The 20565-nt window shown below is 35.0% G+C and overlaps 1 protein-coding gene across 3 annotated transcripts in view; it reads right to left on the bottom strand.

The window, feature by feature from the left end:
* Positions 1-11702, bottom strand: part of LOC143249809 (glycine receptor subunit alpha-2-like) — a 106679-nt gene extending 94977 nt beyond the window's left edge. For all 3 annotated transcript variants that reach the window (XM_076500288.1, XM_076500287.1, XM_076500289.1), the window contains exon 1: positions 11446-11702. In XM_076500288.1, coding sequence (XP_076356403.1) covers positions 11446-11540 — 95 coding nt within the window. In that variant the 5' untranslated portion in view covers positions 11541-11702. The remainder of the gene's footprint in view (positions 1-11445) is intronic.
* Between the last annotated feature and the right edge of the window lie 8863 nt (positions 11703-20565).

Genomic DNA, 20565 nt, shown 5'->3' with positions numbered 1-20565 from the left:
CTTCGTATGAATCACTTGAAGATATATCGCGGACAACCAGTGGTCTGCAGAAGTTACGTAGAGAAGCGTTGAACCAGGAAATCTAGTTAGATCTATTTTGCCTCTGATTGTTGCTAAGGTTACAATTGAAATATTATCTCTAATGGTCTTAACTTGAACTTTGCTCGACTGTTTCATACAAATATTATGTCTGTAATTACGCTGTTATTGTTTTGAAATTCTTAATTATACTTCAAACAACAGCAACGCTCAAACATTATTTGTGGCCAATAAAACAGTTAATTATCTACATAGCGTCACATTGATCAAAACTGATCAACCCTTCGTTGCAAATAAGTGATTTGTTCTTTCCACAAAAATAACAATCTTGGAATGCATATTCTGCACTGTAATCTGAATGTCGTGGGCTCGAATCCCCGTCACACCAAATATGCTCGCCCTTTCAGCCGTGGGGTCGTTATAATGTGACGGTCAATCCCACTATTTGTTGGTAAAAAAGTAGAGTAAGTGTTGGCGGTGGGTGGTGAAGACTAGCTGCCTTCCCTCTAGTCTTACACTGCTAAATTACGGACGGCTAGCGCAGATAGCCCTTGTATAGCTTCGCGCGAAATGCATAACAAATATTGTTCACCTACAGTGAACTGCTACAAGTGTAGAAAAGTCATTGTTCTTTTATTTATACCATATTTATTTTTTGATCGATTATTACATAGATTATTCTTTGGTTTCAGATTTGTTCGATCTATAAAATAAAGAAGAGACTAAATATTTCTAGATGTAAAATTGTACAAATTATTTGACATGATGATGCTTAAACTAGTTGCTTATGTATTCATTAATGCAAAATATTCGTTATGCACATACGTGAGGAAAGGCTAGTATACAAGTGGGAAAGTTCAGTTATACTAACACGTGTGAGAGAATAGTACACACCATCAGGACAAATGTCAGTTGCACCAATACGTGTATGAAAATAACGTTTCACACACACACACCATCACCACCAGGACAATGTCAGTTACACCAGTACATATATGAGAATAACATACGTTAGGACAATGTCAGATTTCCAGTACGTGTATGAAAATAGCATAAACACAAAAGTTAAACCAGGCTAGTTTTACAAGCTAGAAAAACATACGTAGACATTCCATAAGTATTATATTTTAGTTGCTCAAATTACACAGTGCTAAGTTAAATAATAGCTAAACAGGGCTTTAGTGTATGGAAAGTACCACCAGAAGTCCTAGTTGTATTCGGAAGGGTTACCAAATTAATCTTATTCACTCTTTACATTAGATGATAGAAAATTTTTATTGGCGGCTGCGTACTATAGACCCACTTATTCTAAGTGCCGTATGGATAGCCCAAGAAAAAAAAAACATCAGTATTGACAATGAAGCGACTACTGACACAGTCACAGCTACTGACTGTTTGTCACTGACATTAGATGTTTCTCTTTTATGCGTTTATACCTAAAACTGAGGTTGTTGTGGAATTATTTTAATAGATTCTACTACAATCTTTCATATGTTATTATTTATGGCAAACGCTGCAGCAAATAATGCCCTTTCAATGGATATATCTTTATATAATTATAAGATCTGATGGGAAAAATGCATAGAAAATGTGTTGAAATAAAAAAATAGTTTTACGTATTGACAACACTTGAAAGGTGGTGTTATTTCATGTGTTAAGTACGGTAACAAAACCAAACTTTATGTGTTTTTTTATACTTAATAGCGTTGCAAATGTTCAGACCAGAGGACGATTACCCATAATTATATTTTGTATCACAGCAGTTTTCTTACATTATGACAGTTTTTATTTCGTATATTTAGCCGTTTCGTTTTACTTCGTATGTTCCTTCACCAGCGATGAATTGAAATGTATATCAAAATTATTTTACCGTCTTTCATATAAAAACACTAGCCTTTTTTTCGCGTGACATATGCTAAAGACACAAACTCGTGTGCATGCGGCATGAAAATGCGATTTGTCAAAAAAATTCTAGCAACACCTTGAAAAGAAACATGCCTGATATTATAAAGATATGTGGGAAATATGTCTACACAAATATTTTCGTCTTCAAATGGTCACGTGTTGAATGATTTACATACATCAGGGCTAAGAATCATGTGGTGCTGATACTGAGAATAAGTGAATATTTAAATGATATGTTGGAAACTTAAAATAAATTATCGTGAAAGAATCTAACCAAATCATATTGCTTTCGCGGGTATAAAATAAACGCGTACATCTGACTGTTCGGTTTTTACTGAATCGAAAGAATAGCCATAGTTCTCACCATATAACAGCGAATCTCAATAAAAAGTTAAGATGACACAAAACATTGGTAGTAAATGATGTATGTGCACAATTCTTTCAAAAATAGGACGCTCGTAAGAGTAAATGGTCGTTTTAAAACTTAAACTTAGAAGTAAAAAAAAACAAAACAATAATACTTGTCGTAAGTTTGGTGAACGTTATGTTAACACTCCTACGAAAAGTGGGGCCTAATAGGCCCCAGAGCAACTTGAAAGGTTATTAATATTAGGCTAATAATTTTGTATTTAAATGAAATTGCCATTTAAATCCATTAATGAATGGATTAACGAGATTCTCACTGTCCCTATTTACTATCTAGCGAAACCACAGCCAGGGGAACGGGCTTGGAGAAATCAGGACTAGAAACGTCTTTTCGTAGGAGTGTTAACCAATAAAAAGAGACTGAGATGTTTTTTTTTCATTTCTTTGTTGTTGTTTTTTATTTTGTTCAAATTTCACACCTCGGAAGTGTGAAGTTTGCACGAGGCAAGACACGAGAAATCTTCTTTTTCCATTCTTTTGTTCATCGACTGTTGAACTATGAAAAGAACCGCAAAAATGAATAATGCGATTCTTGTTACTAACTAATATGTGATTTGATCGAATGTATTGATTTTTCTTTCACATCCTTCAACAGGAAAATTGTTTTAAAATCATAGAACAGGATTTTTTTTGGTTCTGACACAGTTGGTGCTCAACCTTGCATAAATCTTTTAAAACGTCTCGCATGTACGCACGTACAAACATTCCGCTAGCTAGGTTTCAAGATGGATTCTTTGTTGTTTCTTTCTATATTATTGGCCAAAATATTTGCATACTGTTCCATATTGATTTTATTGTCTACATGCATGAAATATTTATCGAGTAAATGCCCGAGTAGTAACAGAGAAGATAGCGTATGATTGGACAAACAAGTAAATATTTTAAATAAGTCTGTATTAGTTGTTTCGAGATTTGTTCATCAAAACACACATACACACCTATTTTTGTATAAGAGGTGCGCTTTTGTTTGTTTTTGAATTTCGCACAAAGCTACTCGAGGGCTATCTGCGCTAGCCGTCCCTAATTTAGCAGTGTAAGACTAGAGGGAAGGCAGCTAGTCATCACCACCCACCGCCAACTACTCTTTTAACAACGAATAGTGGGATTGACCGTCACATTATAACGTCCCCACGGCTGAAAGGGCGAGCATGTTTGGCGCGACGGGGATGCGAACCCGCGACCCTCAGATTACGAGATGCACGCTTTAACACGCTTGGCCATGCCGGGCCTGGTGCGCTTTTGGTATGATCATTCTCGAAACAGACCAACGATTTATTCACACTGTTTCTCTGTACTTGGTGTCATGTTTCATCAAGTGCAAGAAGTTATAGGGCGTTACATTGTTCGACTGTTCAGAAATTATATGAATCACACGGACATTTACAGAGCAGTAAGGTGCCCCCAGCATACTGCATCCAGAATCCTGAAACATCATTGGCTTTGTTCCAGGAAAATCTACTAGTAGACTTCGGAAAACCACTGCCTGAGATGATCATGTTTTGACCAAATTAACACATCAAGGTCAAAAGATGTCTTGCAACACCTTAAGACGGGAATGGCATAAACATATTCATTCCAGGGCATCCAGAAAAACTGTGAATAGGAGACTAACAAAACAAGTTTAATGTCCGAGAAAGGTTATCTTCAAACTGATATTGACCAGAATTCATCGACGTCGTTGTTTTACTCATGCAAAACAGTGTGCCAACGTGCAATTAGGACACTGGAGACAGGCCATGTTTTCAGACGACCTTGTTTCCGGCTTGCTAAAGCTGATAGTAGAATCCATGTTCATCGAGTGTTCGTCCTGCTGAACAGGTGAGGTAAGGCTGTCTTTCCTAGAGACACACACGAAGCGGTGCAGTAAATGTTTGAGCAACTATTCACATCCTCTAGTGAAACGTTAATGACTCCTCCAACAGACATGTCATGAAGACTGTATTTCCACCATATGCTAGAACAAGGATTAGCAATAATTTGTGTTCCAAGATAATAATGCCACTGCCCATATTACATGTATTTAACAGAATTATTTCAACCAGGAGGACGTTATGATGTTGCCGTGACTAACAAAGTCTCCAGATTGTAATCCCATTGAGAACTGTTGGGCGGAACTGAGCCGAAAAATCTCTAACCACGACCAGAAACTACCTACTGTAGTTGATTTTTAGCGCCTTTTAGTGATAAGATGGGATGACATAACGCTGTATTACATCAATAACCTTATTAACAGCATGCTATGTCGCCTTATGGAGTACGAGAAAAACCAACCAAGTTCTTAGTGTTTAAATATGAACTGATATAAGATTACAGACGTTGTTCATAACAATTTGATGTTATATTTTGTCATTACATATTATATGTTTTAGTGAGGTTTAGTTGTGACAGGTGAAATGCTATAATACATATCTTTCTACAGGTGTCACATAATATTAGTTGCTGTTCTAATAAATTGTTAATGATGTCCATAGAACGATGTCTTAATGATGTCTTATTGCAAAAATAAATTACGTAAATGTTCAATGTAATATGTGTTTCTCAATTTGACACATAAACTGTAATTGTATTCTGTCTTAGTAATAATGATTTCATTTGTTACAAAATATACAAACATTTTAGCCAAGACCATATTATTGCTGGATGTGTACTTCTGTTTCTCGAAACAAAAACACAAATAATGACTTTCAAAAATAACAAAAACACAAATAATGACTTTCAAAAATAACAAAAACACAAATAATGACTTTCAAAAATAACTATGCAAATAGTAGTTTTGTTCTGTAGTGAATCTTGTATTTTAAGATAATTCGTTTTGCTTTAAAGTGAATCTTACTTTACACATGATGTTGAAGATGGTTCTAATAACCATGGTTCTAATTAGGTAAGCAGCCTATAGATGGCGATTCTTTAAACAAATACTTTTATTTTCACGTATAACGATGAAGATGGCTTATAAATAACATTTACTATTATGGTAAATACTGTCTACAAGTACGAATGAATATAGTTTAGATATATTCACTTTTTATATACCAATGTTAACTCGTTATAGGTCAGAATGAATACACTTTACAAATAATAATTTGTTCAGAACTAACTTGGACCCATCGCAGGGTAGGACGGTTGCTAAACTTGTTTCACAATGCTTCCTTAACTTTTGGCGTTAAACACTGAAAAATTAATAACAAAGTTTACTTGCAAATGACAATTTATTTTAAAGCAGTTTCTTCCATCACAGAAAAGAAATGGAAAGAGCTTATAAACAATGTTTTATATAATAGCAACTTTTAATTTCACGCGGAGTGGATATTTTATGTGATACTAAACGTTGTATATCAAAGTATAATAGTGAAAGTACTTATTGTTGTCTTAAAACACTTGTATAAATAATGGATGATTTATAAAACATGGCTTTCAAGCCAAAGGCACCTTATTATAAGCTGACAATAGTTAAACGTTTGTTGTCAAGCGGAAATATAAAACATTTATCTTGGAGATTAAAGTTTTCCTTTGCTAGCAATTTTGTGTCAAAGAAAAACCACACATTAAAGACATAATAACCAATTTAGGGACTAATTAGTTTCACTAACTCGATAAATTCTCAAAGGTTTTAAAGAAATGTAGCATTAAAGGGTGGATAAATATTAACCTATGCATACTATTTCGTTCAAATGATGGTCTATGAAATGTAACTCTGAGGGAGGTTTCACTTTTTATTTCTTCAGCAATGACTTTTATTACCAATACTTGTCACGCATAAAATATAAAAAATATATGATTTAGTTATTTAGTTTATCTTCTTAATAATTAGTGGAGTAAAGTTTTAAATCATACACATTCAAAAAGTAAGGCCCTCTTGTGGCCTATTGGTAAGTTTAATTTGGGAGAATCACTGGGTCTTGGGTTAGGGACATCGTGCTATTAAATCCTAAACAATTTCAATTCTAGGTGCATTATAAAAGAGAAGTGAATCCCGCTTTTTGGCTAAGAGTAGCAGCTTCAGATGGCGAGTGGTACCTATTGGTTGTCTTCTACTGGTCTATAAACGCTGTAATGTTGGACAAGTTCGTCATATATTTAACTAAACAATGGTTACGATTAGCCGGTTGGTAAACTCTATCCAAGTCCAAGTTAAAAACGAATTATTCATAGATTTACGACCAATGAAGTATTAAAAATACTGTAGAAAGCTGATCTGACAACCTCTCTCCAGCAGAAAACCGATTCAAGTACGTCAAGTGCCAATTAATTTCGTCACTTTACTGAAAAATAACTTAAAGTCCAACAATTTTAACTCTCTAAAATTCATTTCACACTGATCTATGTTTTTATTTAAGTATATTTATGAAAGTTTGTTTACTTGTTTTTGAATTTCACACAAAGTTACTTGAGGGCTATTTGTACTAGCCGTCCGTAATTTAGCAGTGTAAGACTAGAGGGGCAGCTAGTCATCACCACCCACCGCCAACTTGGAATAGTGTGATTGACCGTAACATTACAACGCCCCCACGGTTGAAAGGGAGAGCATGTTAGATGCGACCGGGATTCGAACCCGCGACCCTCGGATTACGAGTCGAACGTCTTAACCAATCTGGCCATGCCGGGTCTATTTATGAAAGTATCTATCCTTCAACTTCATGTGAACTTTCATTTGATAACTAACGCAGCATGACTGAGAAAATATTTGAGACGGAAAATGTCTCACAACAATGTCGAAGAAAAACTGTAAATTTGCTTACCTTTTATATAAAGGGAAGTTAAAGGCTTCGTCTATAACATAATGGAAGCGGTCGAGTTCTACTAAAACTCACGAGCTACTATAGAGAGTTGCGAGTCTATTTATTCTACACATATTTAACTTTCATTTTACATGTCGCTCTTCTAAAATCAGGATGCATTAATAATTATTACAAACGTTTTATCTTTCTCTGACTAACAAAACTTTACTGGACTTATCGGTCTACATTAACAATTATTTTACTTACAAACGTTTTATCTTTCTCTGACTAACAAAACTTTACTGAACTTAGCGGTCTACATTAATAATTATTACAAACGTTTTATCTTTCTCTGACAAACAAAACTTTACTGGACTTAACGGTCTACATTAACAATTATTTTACTTACAAACGTTTTATCTTTCTCTGACTAACAAAACTTTACTGAACTTAACGGTCTACATTAATAATTATTACAAACGTTTAATCTTTCTCTGACTAACAAAACTTTACTGGACTTAACAGTCTACATTAACAATTATTTTACTTACAAACGTTTTATCTTTCTCTGACTAACAAAACTTTACTGGACTTAACGGTCTCCATTAACAATTATTTTACTTACAAACGTTTTATCTTTCTTTGACTAACAAAACTTTACTGAACTTAACGGTCTACATTAATAATTATTACAAACGTTTTATCTTTCTCTGACTAACAAAACTTTACTGGACTTAACGGTCTACATTAACAATTATTTTACTTACAAACGTTTTATCTTTCTCTGACTAACAAAACTTTACTGAACTTAACGGTCTACATTAATAATTATTACAAACGTTTTATCTTTCTCTGACTAACAAAACTTTACTGGACTTAACGGTCTACATTAATAATTATTCTACTTACAAACGTTTTATCTTTCTCTGACTAACAAAACTTTACTTAACGGTCTACGAAGGAAAATAAAAAAAATACATTCAAAAGCTGATGATTTCTGTTTCGAAATACTGAATCTAATTGCGGAAATTCAAATTGCTTGAGTTATTTACAAATATATTATCCTCCGGTGGTACAGCGGTAAGTATACTCTTCAAAAAAAGAAACGCAAAAGGGATATTTTTGTTATTTTAAAGAGAAATATATGTAATAACGTTACAAGCTCAGAGTATGTAATGTTACACGTGTTAAGGCACTGATTGTCAGACCAAAATGACAATAAAAGTTGTGCACTTTGAAAACGGAGGAAAACATCGGATTTTTCGCCAAAACGCATTCGTGTCCAATAAATTTATTTGAGAGATCTGCATGTTCTGCAAGTGCAACATGTGCAAAATCCCTATAAAAGTGACGGGTTCTCGGTTTCCATAGCTCAGTGTTAAGCCACCGACACACAATACAGTTACGCCAAGACTGACTGAAGCACAACGCAACAACGCCATTGGTCGCTTGGAAGCAGGCGAATCTCGATCAGATGTTGCCAGAGCTGTGAATGTTTACCCAAGCACCATCACAAGGCTATGGAATCGTCACCAACAACATGGATCAACTTGTGACCGTCCACGATCTGGCAGACCTCGTGTGACCACGCCCGCACAAGATCGCTACATCCGGTTACGTCACCTTCGGGATAGGACCACAACTGCGACGTCCACTGCCTCAACCATACCAGGGCTGCGTAGGATTGCCGATCAGAGCGTACGCAACCGTCTACGAGATTCTTAGGCCCCATGTGCATCCCATCATGGTGAACGTCAACGACGTTTTTTCAACATGACAACGCCCGTCCTCACACAGCCCGACTCACCACTGTCTTCTTGAGACACCACAACATCAACGTTCTTCCCTGGCCCTCCAGATCACCAGATGAAAACCCCATCAAACATCTTTGGGACGAGTTGGACCGACGTCTGCGACGGCAACAACCTCAACCGCAGACTCTACCTCAGCTTGCAGCAGCTTTGCAGGCTGAGTGGACAGCAATTCTACAGGATGTGATTCGTTATCTCATCGATTCCATGGGCAGGAGATGCCAAGCAGTTATTGATGCTCACGGGGGGCATACTCGTTATTGACGTTGAGTGACGTTAAACGGCAACTAGTGAGCGTGGACTTCGCCTTTGCAGACTTTGGATGTTCAGCAGTCAATGTGAAAAGTTTCACACATGTCATACAGAACTACCCGGAATAAACTTGTTAACAATATGTCTCAAATTTTGCCTTTTGCGTTTCTTTTTTTGAAGAGTATATACAGAATTACAACGCTAAAATCATGGGTTCGATTCCCTTCGGTGGACTCAGCAGATAGCCTTATGTGGCTTTGCTATAAGAAAACACACACATACACACACACACTAATATATTTGATTATAATGTAACTTTGGTTCAGGTCAGGTTTGTGAAAAATTAGATTATTCTGAAAATAAATGTGTTTCTATAGTTATTATGTTTTGACTTTTATGTACTAGTTTTCCAAAATATAAAGGACGTGAGTATACGTTAGGTTTTATTGAGTGAAGATAGTAGAATATATTATATTAAAACGAGTTTCAATGTGCAGATCACTAAGTCACGTAACAAACAGAGCTGATATAAATTTGTGGTGAAAACAGGATTTAGAATATTTCTTCTACTTAAAACGCACCAGGTCATCTTGGGAAAAGGAAATAGACTTAAAACAAGTAATAACCTAGTCGTTTTAAGTATAGTTTGATGTGTTCTAGCAGGTGAGAATTCACGAAATGTCTGTAAGTCACTCTCGTGTTGCAGGTAATACAACGCAACGTAATAAAGAGGAATCTTTCTCTGGAAAAGTAACACAACTTCCTATAAAAAGATACTGTTTCTACAACACACCAGCATAACCGCCGCATACCTCAAGTAATTGGAAAATGAAACAGGTATTCATGCTATTCTATAGTAAGACATACCGATGAAGCACCTATAGTTTTCTGTGTGATCGGACTGTTGAAAGGAACGATTGGAAGTTGTCATCGTTGTACAATAGCTAGAATATGAAAACCATGTAAGAAGTTGTGGTGTACTTTTCGCATGACAATCTTACAATGGAAACCCGCTTAAGAGCTATTGTCAAGATGTACGGACGACAGACAGACCATTATTGGACGATACGGTCTGTAATGAAGTAATAAAACTCCAAGTATTTTTAATATAATGTGCTCAGCTTCTCTATTATAAGATAAAAAATATGCGTCAAATATCATTTGCATCAAAATCTTATTATTGTAGGGTTTGTTTGTTTTTTTCCATATGAACAAAATAAGCATATATTGTATTGGAGCCGCTTCGCGTGGTTATTTAATTACAATATATATTACCTATCACATGCGTTACAACATTTTCTTATCTTAAATGACGCTCACAATTATCATTCAAAACTATTATTATATATTAATGTTGTTACAGGTTGCACGAAGCACAAAAATAAGCTTGTGCTACAATGTCGTTTTCTCCATGACTTTAGATTCATCAACACTCTACAAAGATATCGACAAGTATCAATATGTTCTTAAGCTACTTAAATAATTTTATCTATGATTACGCTTCTCAGAATGAAACACTAAAGAACCAAACGCTCAGAAGTTCTCAGAGTTTTCTGCATAGTAAAAGCGCTTTTGTCAGCTACATAACGTATACTCCACTGCTATATTTAACATATTCCATTTGAATCGGGCTAAGTACACGATATTTTGAATATAAAATGACGTCTCTTAAAACATCAGTTATTATCTTAAAGTCGTATTAAATCTGATCAAGTAAAATCAGAAAGGAAAAACAACAATTTCTTGGAATAACTTATTTTAAGACGTTTCGGGAGATGATGAAACATCATGAGGCAAAAACACAATTCTACTAACAGTTCTATAATTCACAAAAAACGTAGTTCAAAGAAAATACGTGATTTGTATGTTTCGTTTCTCGTGCTATAGCACATGCTGTAATGTCCCGTATGATTCATAATCGTTAAAAAAACTTGTTTTCTGACTCGGATCTCAGAGAACGTGTGCTAAAAGTAGTTAATAATTAAACGTAATCAATTATTATTCTGATCCTAATTGTTTATAATATGAGTAAATACGTGTGTACAGACAAACAGGCGCACACAGAGAAAAATAATCTATAAAAACTGTTCATCACTTGAAATATACATGGAATGTACACTTTTAAATCTTTGACAAAATTTTTTTTGTCAATGAACCACGTAATATTAGTAAATCATTCTTATAATAGAGAAGGAAATAAACTCACACGAAGATATTAACCTTTAACCCCTTACAATAAGATCTACGTACAAGGAATATAGTAAGACTTATGGATAAAGATATAAGTTTCTAACCTTCGAGACTTCTGGGAACCAGCAGATAAGACCAACAAGCTGAATATAAGAAATAGAGCTCCAGAAGTCTTTCCTCTGTGACTGGACCTCCTCATCTTGACTGTGTTCTGGTCACTGTTCAGAATACAGCTTTTTTATTAGACGAGAGAAACTAAACTTGATCTATATTCATGCTAAAAGTATATTCAAACAATGTATAGGTTCCTGTGTATCTGTTTACTCTGACACGTGCGATCAGCAGCCGTCGTCGAAAGAGATTCTTGGAGGCATACTAGATAAGGGAGCGTTTTCACGCGCTTTTATATCGGCTTCTGTACAATCTCCGGCTGTAAGTTGGAGAAGTGAACATGTTGCGCGTGCGCACAATTCTTTTTTTTTAATTCTCCGTTTTACAACAAACAAATATAACCTTTTACAGATACCATTAATACCAATTATCAAAAGATTTTCTAACAAGTATCCGTTTCTCCGTGTATCTACAACTGAACTTAATTTGCAGTTAAAATTCAATTTGAGTAATGAAACATTGACTGAATATTTCTAATGAAATGAATGTCCCTTTGCGTCATATGCAGTCTCTATTTACACGCAACAAAGCAAATTTGCCTAACTATTTAAACATACTATTCCCACACGAAAAGTTTGTACTTATATTATTAAAGGTTTAGGTCACAATTCAGGAGAGAGAAAGCTACAAGTTTCTCATACCCAGTTTCAAACTGTTAATTCCGCATTCGACTGAACAGATGTACGTGCTTGTTTGTTTTTTCGTTTGCTTCTGAATTTTGCGCAAAGCTACACGAGGGCAATCTGCGCTAGCCGTCCCTAATTTAGCAGTGTAAGACTAGAAGGAAAGCAGCTAGTCATTATCACCCACCGTTAACTCTTGGGCTACTCTTTTGCCAACGAATAGTGGGATTGACCGTAACTTTATAACGCCCCCACGGCTGAAAGGGCGAACATGTTTGGTGCGACGGGGATTATTCAATGAAGAAGAACTGTTTTCAAAACATGACGTACATAATTTGTTTTGTATTTAGCGCAAAAGTACACGAGGACTATCTGGGCTAGCCGTCCCAAGCTCAGCAGTGTAAGACTAGAGGGAAGGTAGCCAGCCATAACCATCCACCGACAACTCTTGGGTTACTCTTTTATCAATGAATAATGTAAATGACCGACCGTTACATTAGCTTTGCGCGAAATTCAAAACAAATTACTACGTCATGTTTTAAAAACAGTTCTTCTTTACTGAGCATCCCCAATGGAGAGAAATATGAAAGACATGTTGATATCAGTCAATCTGTACTTTTAACGATACGCCACCGTCTGTTAGTGTTGTTTGCGCACTCTGATAACAGGAAGTATAGGTTATTAAGGCTTTCTATACAGGCCAACACCAATAGATCATCACCAGAATTTATGTCTTGTGTGGACCTGGGACAATCAGGTGTATATTTGGTCTTTTTCTCCCTCCTTGACTGTTATTCTAGTTTCAATGTTGCAGGCTTTTTATTCCATTTTTTTTGTTTAGCTTCGCCTATTTAAAGTAGAATCTTTGTTTTAATGAAAGAACATACGTCAAGTAACATAAATATATATACATATGTATATATATATATAAGCCATCTTGTCGCCACACTTAGCAATTCTTGCAAACGAAAACCTGCCTTTCAACTATCCGTTTTATAACTAGCTTCAATATATTTTATAAAAGTATGGATCGAATATTTGTCTCAATAAAAGTCATAATCTCAGGATCTGAGCCTGAGAGAAATATGAATAAAATTTCTAGGCAAAAAACAATTTCTAGTTTTATAATTAAAGCTTTCTCTTTGTGATCGACTTTTTCTGTCCAAAAGTTATGATTGATACATGTATTTAAAAGAACATTACATGTAAGTTAGTCACAAATAAATAAGCCTCCATTTGAGTCTCAGTGGTAAGTGTGAGGGCTTATAATGTTAAAAATAGGATTTTGATACCCGCAATTGACACAACACGAATTGTCTACTGTGTAGTTTTTTGCTTAACTATAGACACAAAATCCCAAGTAAATAACTCCAGACGTTTTTGCCCATTTTCCTTTTTTTGCAAGCACGTGAACATATTTAAAAGAGACTTGTAGTAAGTAACCTGGTCACTATAATCATAAACTTACGTGTCACGTGTCACAGTGTACTTAACAATAGTAGCTATGAAATGAAACTCATATATATGAAGAGTATTTTTTATTTCTTGTCGTCACATAAAGCGTTTCTTTCTACTGAACGATCAAAGGTAAGTATTTTGTTTTATAGAATTTTGTAAAAGTACATTATGATCAAACAGTTCACAGTTTATCAGTTACGGAAGTATTGTTTATATATATATATATTTTTCTGGTATTGCCGTAAAATTAACTTCTCACATTTTTGAACGGAGATATGTAGTGTATGTGTTTCCCATAATTCCGTTCTTTAATGCCAATGATGTCTCTTTGCACAAGTAAGTGCTTGTATTTGTTTCACTTTTTTGTCTAAACTTGACAATAAATGATTGAAAATAAAAAAAAAACAAGTGGCTAAAACCGTGCTTCTAAAATATTTTGTGTGACTGGACTATTTCTAATAATTTGTCATTTTGAGTAAGTTATTTTATAAATGGAATTTCATTACCAGTAATAGGAGTTATAATCACAGAGTTTGATCTGTTCTCAGTGACTGTAAATAAACATTCAGTTCTCACGATGGCAAAGTTTTGTTGAGTAGAACAACAACTTACAGGATTAAAACGTATACGTTATTAGTTTATCTAATTTATGAACGCCTACTTTCTACTCGCAATGTTGTCGTTAATTTGTGTAGCACAGAAACCCGGCTTGGTGTAGCGCTTAAAGATGTAGTTGTACCGAAATTAGTCACGTGACTGAGTGAGATTAAATTACGTGTACTAGAAATATCAGGTTTGATACTGTATTATTTTACGTTTTAGTAAAACAAATGTGCTAAAACAATTATTTATCAAAGGGAATTATAAGAGTAATTGTTTGAAAGATTTTTTTTTAAATTTTGGAATGTTATTAAATTGTTGGAGTATGTAAAAGTAGCTATATTTGTAATGTTATTAATGTGTTAGAATATGTAAGAGTAGCTGTGTTTTTAATGTTATAAGAATATTGGAGTATGTAAGAGTAGCTGTGTTTGTAATGTTATTAGAATATTGGAGTATGTAAGAGTAGCTGTGTTTGTAATGTTATTAGAATATTGGAGTATGTATTTGTTTGTTTGTTTGTTTTTGAATTTCGCACAAAGCTACTCGAGCGCTATCTGTGCTTGCCGTCCCTAATTTAGCAGTGTAAGACTAGAGGGAAGGCAGCTAGTCATCACCACCCACCGCCAACTCTTGGGCTACTCTTTTACCAACGAAAAGTGGGATTGACCGTCACATTATAACGCCCTCACGGCTGGGAGGGCGAGCATGTTTGGCGCGACTCGGGCGCGAACTCGCGACCCTCAGATTACGAAGCACACGCCTTAACGCGCTAGGCCATGCCAGGCCCTTGGAGTATGTAAGAGTAGCTATGTTTGTAATATTACTAAATTGTTAGAATATCTAAGTGTAGCTGTGTTTGTAATGTTATTAGAATATTGGAGTATGTAAGAGTAGCTGTGTTTGTAATATTATTTAATTGTTAGAATATGTAAGAGTACCTGTGTTTGTAATGTTATTAGAATATTGGAGTATGTAAGAGTAGCTGTGTTTGTAATATTATTTAATTGTTAGAATATGTAAGAGTACCTGTGTTTGTAATGTTATTAGAATATTGGAGTATGTAAGAGTAGCTGTGTTTGTAATATTATTAGAATGTTGGGGTATGTAAAAGCAGCTGTGTTTGTAATATCGAACATTACAGAGTTGTTAATAGTGTAAAATAAATATATATATATATATATATATATAATTAAATAAATCAGAAGATGAGATGTCGAATATCCGGAATCCCAACCCAATAAAATAAAAACTAAGTAAACTAGTTACCAAAGAATTATTTTAACCATACTTGTTATGATACATTAATGTTAGGTTTATTACATCTTTAAATGTTACAATGTTTATCTGATTTTCGGGTATTATACGAGTGTATAACGATTGTATTTCAACCCCATTATATTCATCATATCCATTACCCACGACGCCCTTCAGGCAGGCCGGGATACAACAACAGAATACTAATCTATATAAGCCATTTGACACAACAACAGGTGTTAGAAAGTTTACGCTATCACATGCTATCTAAGAGTGGTAACAATTATACTTGTAAGTCCTAGATTGAGCGAAACACGCCGACGGCGACGGAAACTACAAACGTAATGTTATCGAAATACTATTGTTACACACTCTTATAATGCTTGAAAATCCCTGAGGGACTGGAAGTGGAAAACTCACAAATGTAATAGGCCTGATACTAATGTCTCATGACAATTGTAGTAAACTGTATTTTAAAGTATAATTTCATTGTTAATTAAGTTAGTAATTTTAGGTAATATCTAGCGTTGTGTTTAAGGCTCACTTTAAATCAGTTAATGGAGTGTGTTTGTTTGCTTGTTTCAATTTCGCGCAAGGTTACACGAGGGATATCTGCTCTAGCCTTTCCTAATTTAGCATCGTAAGACTAGAGGGAAGGCAGCTAGTCATCACTACCCACTGTCAACTCTTGAGCTACTCTTTTACCAACGACTACGGCCCGGCATGGCCAGGTGGTTAAGGCCCTCGACTCGTAATCCGAGGGTCGCGGGTTCGAATCTCCGTCGCACCAAACATGCTCGCCCTTTCAGCCGTGGGGGCGTTATATTGTGCGGTCAATTCCATTATTCGTTGTTAAAAGAGTAGCTCAAGAGTTGGTGGTGGGTGGTGGTGACTAGCTGCCTTCCCTCTAGCCTTACACTGCTAAATTAGGGAAGGCTAGCGCAGGTAGCCTCGTGTAGCTTTGCGCAAAATTCAAACTAACGAATAGAAGGATTAACTATAATATTATAACGCCCTTACGGCTGAAATGGCATGTGAAGTATTTTACCTACCTGGCCATGCCGGGCTAATGGAGTATGAGAGAAGCTGAAGTTTCTATAAATTTGAAAAAATGTATCATTATTAATTAACACAGATGTAAATTGATGTGCATTTGTTTTTAGAGACACAATTATAAAATTTTATACGGAGCAGTTATTTTGCTTTAGTGTATAAGATATTTCTTTAAACATAGCATTAAATTTTGTGTATAGAGCCTAAAGCATTTTGTACTCACCACAATATTTTTGGTACATTAAGAAAGAATAATATTTAAAATATTAATTTATTCTTCCATATTTTAAGTAAAATTTCTAATGACATATCTGATACGCAAACTGTCTCCACTTTGGAAAAAAATAAGAAACATTAGGCCCAGTCTGTTTTTGTTAAGTTGCCACACATTACTGATTTGTTCATTAAGAGTCTTAACCAACTAGGCCGAATCGTGTGATCTGTAAGTTTACGATTAAAACAAATTTGAGAAAATAAAGCTTAGTTACCATAAATATTTTTTTTAATTAGCCTTATTAATATTTAAATTTATGATATTATTGGTTTCATAATTTCGATTTTACAAGGAAGTTCTTTGAACAGGAGTTATTCCTTAACAAGTTTTGTAAGTACATGTAGATTCAACACGAGAAAGATTAGTATGTATATTTAAGGGAAGAAGATATCAAACTTGTTTGTACTGTATTATTTGGAAATAATTAAATTTGAATCACGAAAACCAATTATACGTATTAACCATACACTTAACACGCATTCGATGCCTAAACTTATACATATCATTAATATTAATATTTATGCAAATTTTCAAGTAGAAAATTTCCTTTGTTTAGTTCACATTTACATTCATAACTAGTTACAACTAGATCTGAGAAAGTGTGCTTGGTGAGCTTTGTTTTATTAATCTCATATTGTCTGTTTGTTTTGTATTTCGAGCAAAGCTACACGAGGGCTGTTTGCGCTAGCCGTTCCTAATTTAGCAGTGTAAGACTAGAGAGAAAGCAACAAGTCACCACTACCCACCGAGAACTCTTGGGCTACTGTTTTAACAACGAATAATGAGATTGACCCTCACATTATAACTATTCCACTGTTGAAAGGGCGAGCATGTTTGGTGTGATGGGGACTCGAACCCACGACCCTCAGATTATGAGTCGAACTTCTAACCACCTGGCCACGATGGGCCTGATGTTTTGGGCCAAAATAAACTCAGGCTTCATTAATTTAAATTCTCGAGAGTTACTACAGACATTTTAGCCCTCCTATATTTGTTATGACAGCAGATAGAATTGATTTGTGTCTACTGTGTCTCTCTCACGACAAAGTCTTCTGTTCAGTGCTGCTAACTAAACAATTGAACAGAAGATCTCAATTTCTTAAGCTTTAGGATCCCTTTTGGAGGTCACAAAAGATGAGCTTTGTAGACAGTCATCTACATAAATGACCAAGTCCTCAGAAGCTTTTGTTTTTAAACTTTCAGCTTTATTTCTCCATGTACTCAGGGACTAATTAATGACAAAACTGTTTCAAAATCACGTAGTTGTTTCTTATCTAAGCATTATGTTATATCAAAAGCTAGACATCCTAAATCAGTGTCAGACGTTGCACTATCTTTCCCTGAGTCTTACTAGTATAGGACACAAACTACTTTAAAATTGGATAAATGATCACGACCCTCTGGTACATCTACGTAAACTCTAATAGGTGAATTTGCTTCACTTAACCATTATTGTAGAATGGCAGAATTTGTGGATGTCTGTTATTAACGTATCTATTGCTGTTTGCCTGAGACAATGTTAGTACTTCTTGAAATGTTTTCTTTATTTTTATCAAGTCCAACGACCTGTTATTCCTAATGAAAGTAATTTGCAAAAATAACGCTAGCAGCAGAACATTACGATACTTAATGATATACACCATCGTTGCATTATACACTAATCTGGAACATTACGATACTTAATGATATACACCATCGTTGCATTATACACTAATCTGAACTATAACGTAAGTTTTAGAGGATTATTGGTGTGCCAGCCACGAAAACTTCTAACTGCTCCAAGAATCCACGGAATGCTTAATATACGCTCCACTTGACATATTCATAGTTTTTCCTCACAGACTTCATCCACAATATGCATGTCACTCCTGTCTCTATCCATAAAGGTCACAGACCAACCCTTAGTGATATCTGAACTAGTTTACAAATGCTTAAGTGTCCCATACAGACCAACCCTTAGTGATATCTGAACTAGTTAACAAATGCTTAAGTGTCCCATACAGACCAACCCACCTGGTCTTTGAAAGTCCAGACTGGTCATCACTACTGTGATCCAAATTTGATACCTCATGTTTCTATGTATGTGAAGTAACCAGTAGAGGTTGAGTTGATGCAGAAGCTGGAATTTCTACTAGAAATCCTTTATCCTCTTAGTGGTGAGGATGGTTTGGGAATGTGAGTATAAAGATGCATCCCCAAATCCTTACTGCACTCTCACATCGTATCTCCATCTCATTTACAGCTACGAAAAATTCTGTGGTCTCAGCCAGTACCTTTTATTCATCCACACATTACAAAATCTACAATAACTAGACACGAAATCATTTTCATAATAAACATCTAAAAATATAGTCCACTGTCACAGAACCAAATGCTAACTTACAAATAAAATATGTATATTCAGAATCATTGATGCCCAGCAGGCAAGTAATAAGTATCATAATAACGACAAGATTCTAAATCAGTTAGTTGCACAGTAATGAATATAATAAATGAAATGTCCAAACACAAATGTAAGATACGAATGCAGTCTTACTTTGAACAATTAATTTTCGAACTTAGCTGAATCATCTCCCAGTTGGTTTGAGCGACAAGACTGATAGATCAGTAGAAACAAAGTTGTACTAGAGAAGGCAGAAGGTGACTCCATTTGGACTGGGAGAAATATTGAAAGACTATTTGTGTTAGAATGCTCAGTCAAATCAAAATTGTACATAACCTGCGTCAGGGATAATATCCATTTTACATATTGAAGGAAAGATTAACTCCCAACACATACTAACTTGTACAACTCTCTGTACCAGCCACGTACTTGAGTATGGCATGCAACCAGGGTATTCAATAGCAAATAAACATAACCAAGTAATTATATGTTTGTAGAATAGCTAATGTGAAATAAACATTATTTTTAAAGGCACAACTTAATTGATTAGTTTCTAGCTTCAGTTTATGTATCAGCTCTCTTTTGCATGGATCTACTTAGGGTTAGTTGTTGTTGAGATTACGACATTCACCAGAACATGTTTCACAATGTTTATCTAGCCGAAGATAACAGTGTTTTTTCTTTTAGTAGAAACAATCTATGTCAACAGCAATGAAAGATAAAACTATGAACAATAGTTGATTATTTCAGTGAAGTAATACGATTATTAAATCTTAAAAATGATCTAAACGGCGTTAAGGTTTAAAAAACACATCGCATCTAAAACTTCGTACAATGGACGTCAACTGTCTGTCATGGAGACACAAGTGTAGAGAACGACGTTTCGAAATGTTTTAAACACAGTTAGTAAAAAGCTGGTGAAATTAAAATAAAAGCTAATGGACAATATTTGTTTGGTATTTTGTACACTTGAAGTGACAATTACTGCTGTGAAACAACGTATCAAAGTGTAAAAGTACCAGTGGTTAAAATTACTACAGAAAATCTCCCAACCTGATTTTTCATGATAAGAGACTGTCCTAAGAAAGAGTAAATAACTACAGTTTCAACATGAACAACATGACAACAGACCAACTACAGACCAACATGAAGAACATGAAAACAGACCAACTACAGACCAACATGAAGAACATGACAACAGACCAACTACAGACCAACATGAAGAACATGACAACAGACCAACTACAGACCAACATGAAGAACATGACAACACACCAATTACAGGTTCAACATGAAGAACATGGCAACAGACCAACTACAGACCAACATGAAGAAGAAAATCTGGTTCTTTAACACATCAAAATTCAACACTTTCAAAAACACTGACTTACAAATGCTCAAATCA

The sequence above is a fragment of the Tachypleus tridentatus genome, chromosome 4 (genome assembly GCF_004210375.1).
Source record: "Tachypleus tridentatus isolate NWPU-2018 chromosome 4, ASM421037v1, whole genome shotgun sequence".
Classification (NCBI taxonomy): domain Eukaryota; kingdom Metazoa; phylum Arthropoda; class Merostomata; order Xiphosura; family Limulidae; genus Tachypleus; species Tachypleus tridentatus.
The sequence above is the reverse complement of the archived record's forward strand: the minus strand, read 5'-3'. Positions and strand labels throughout refer to the sequence as shown.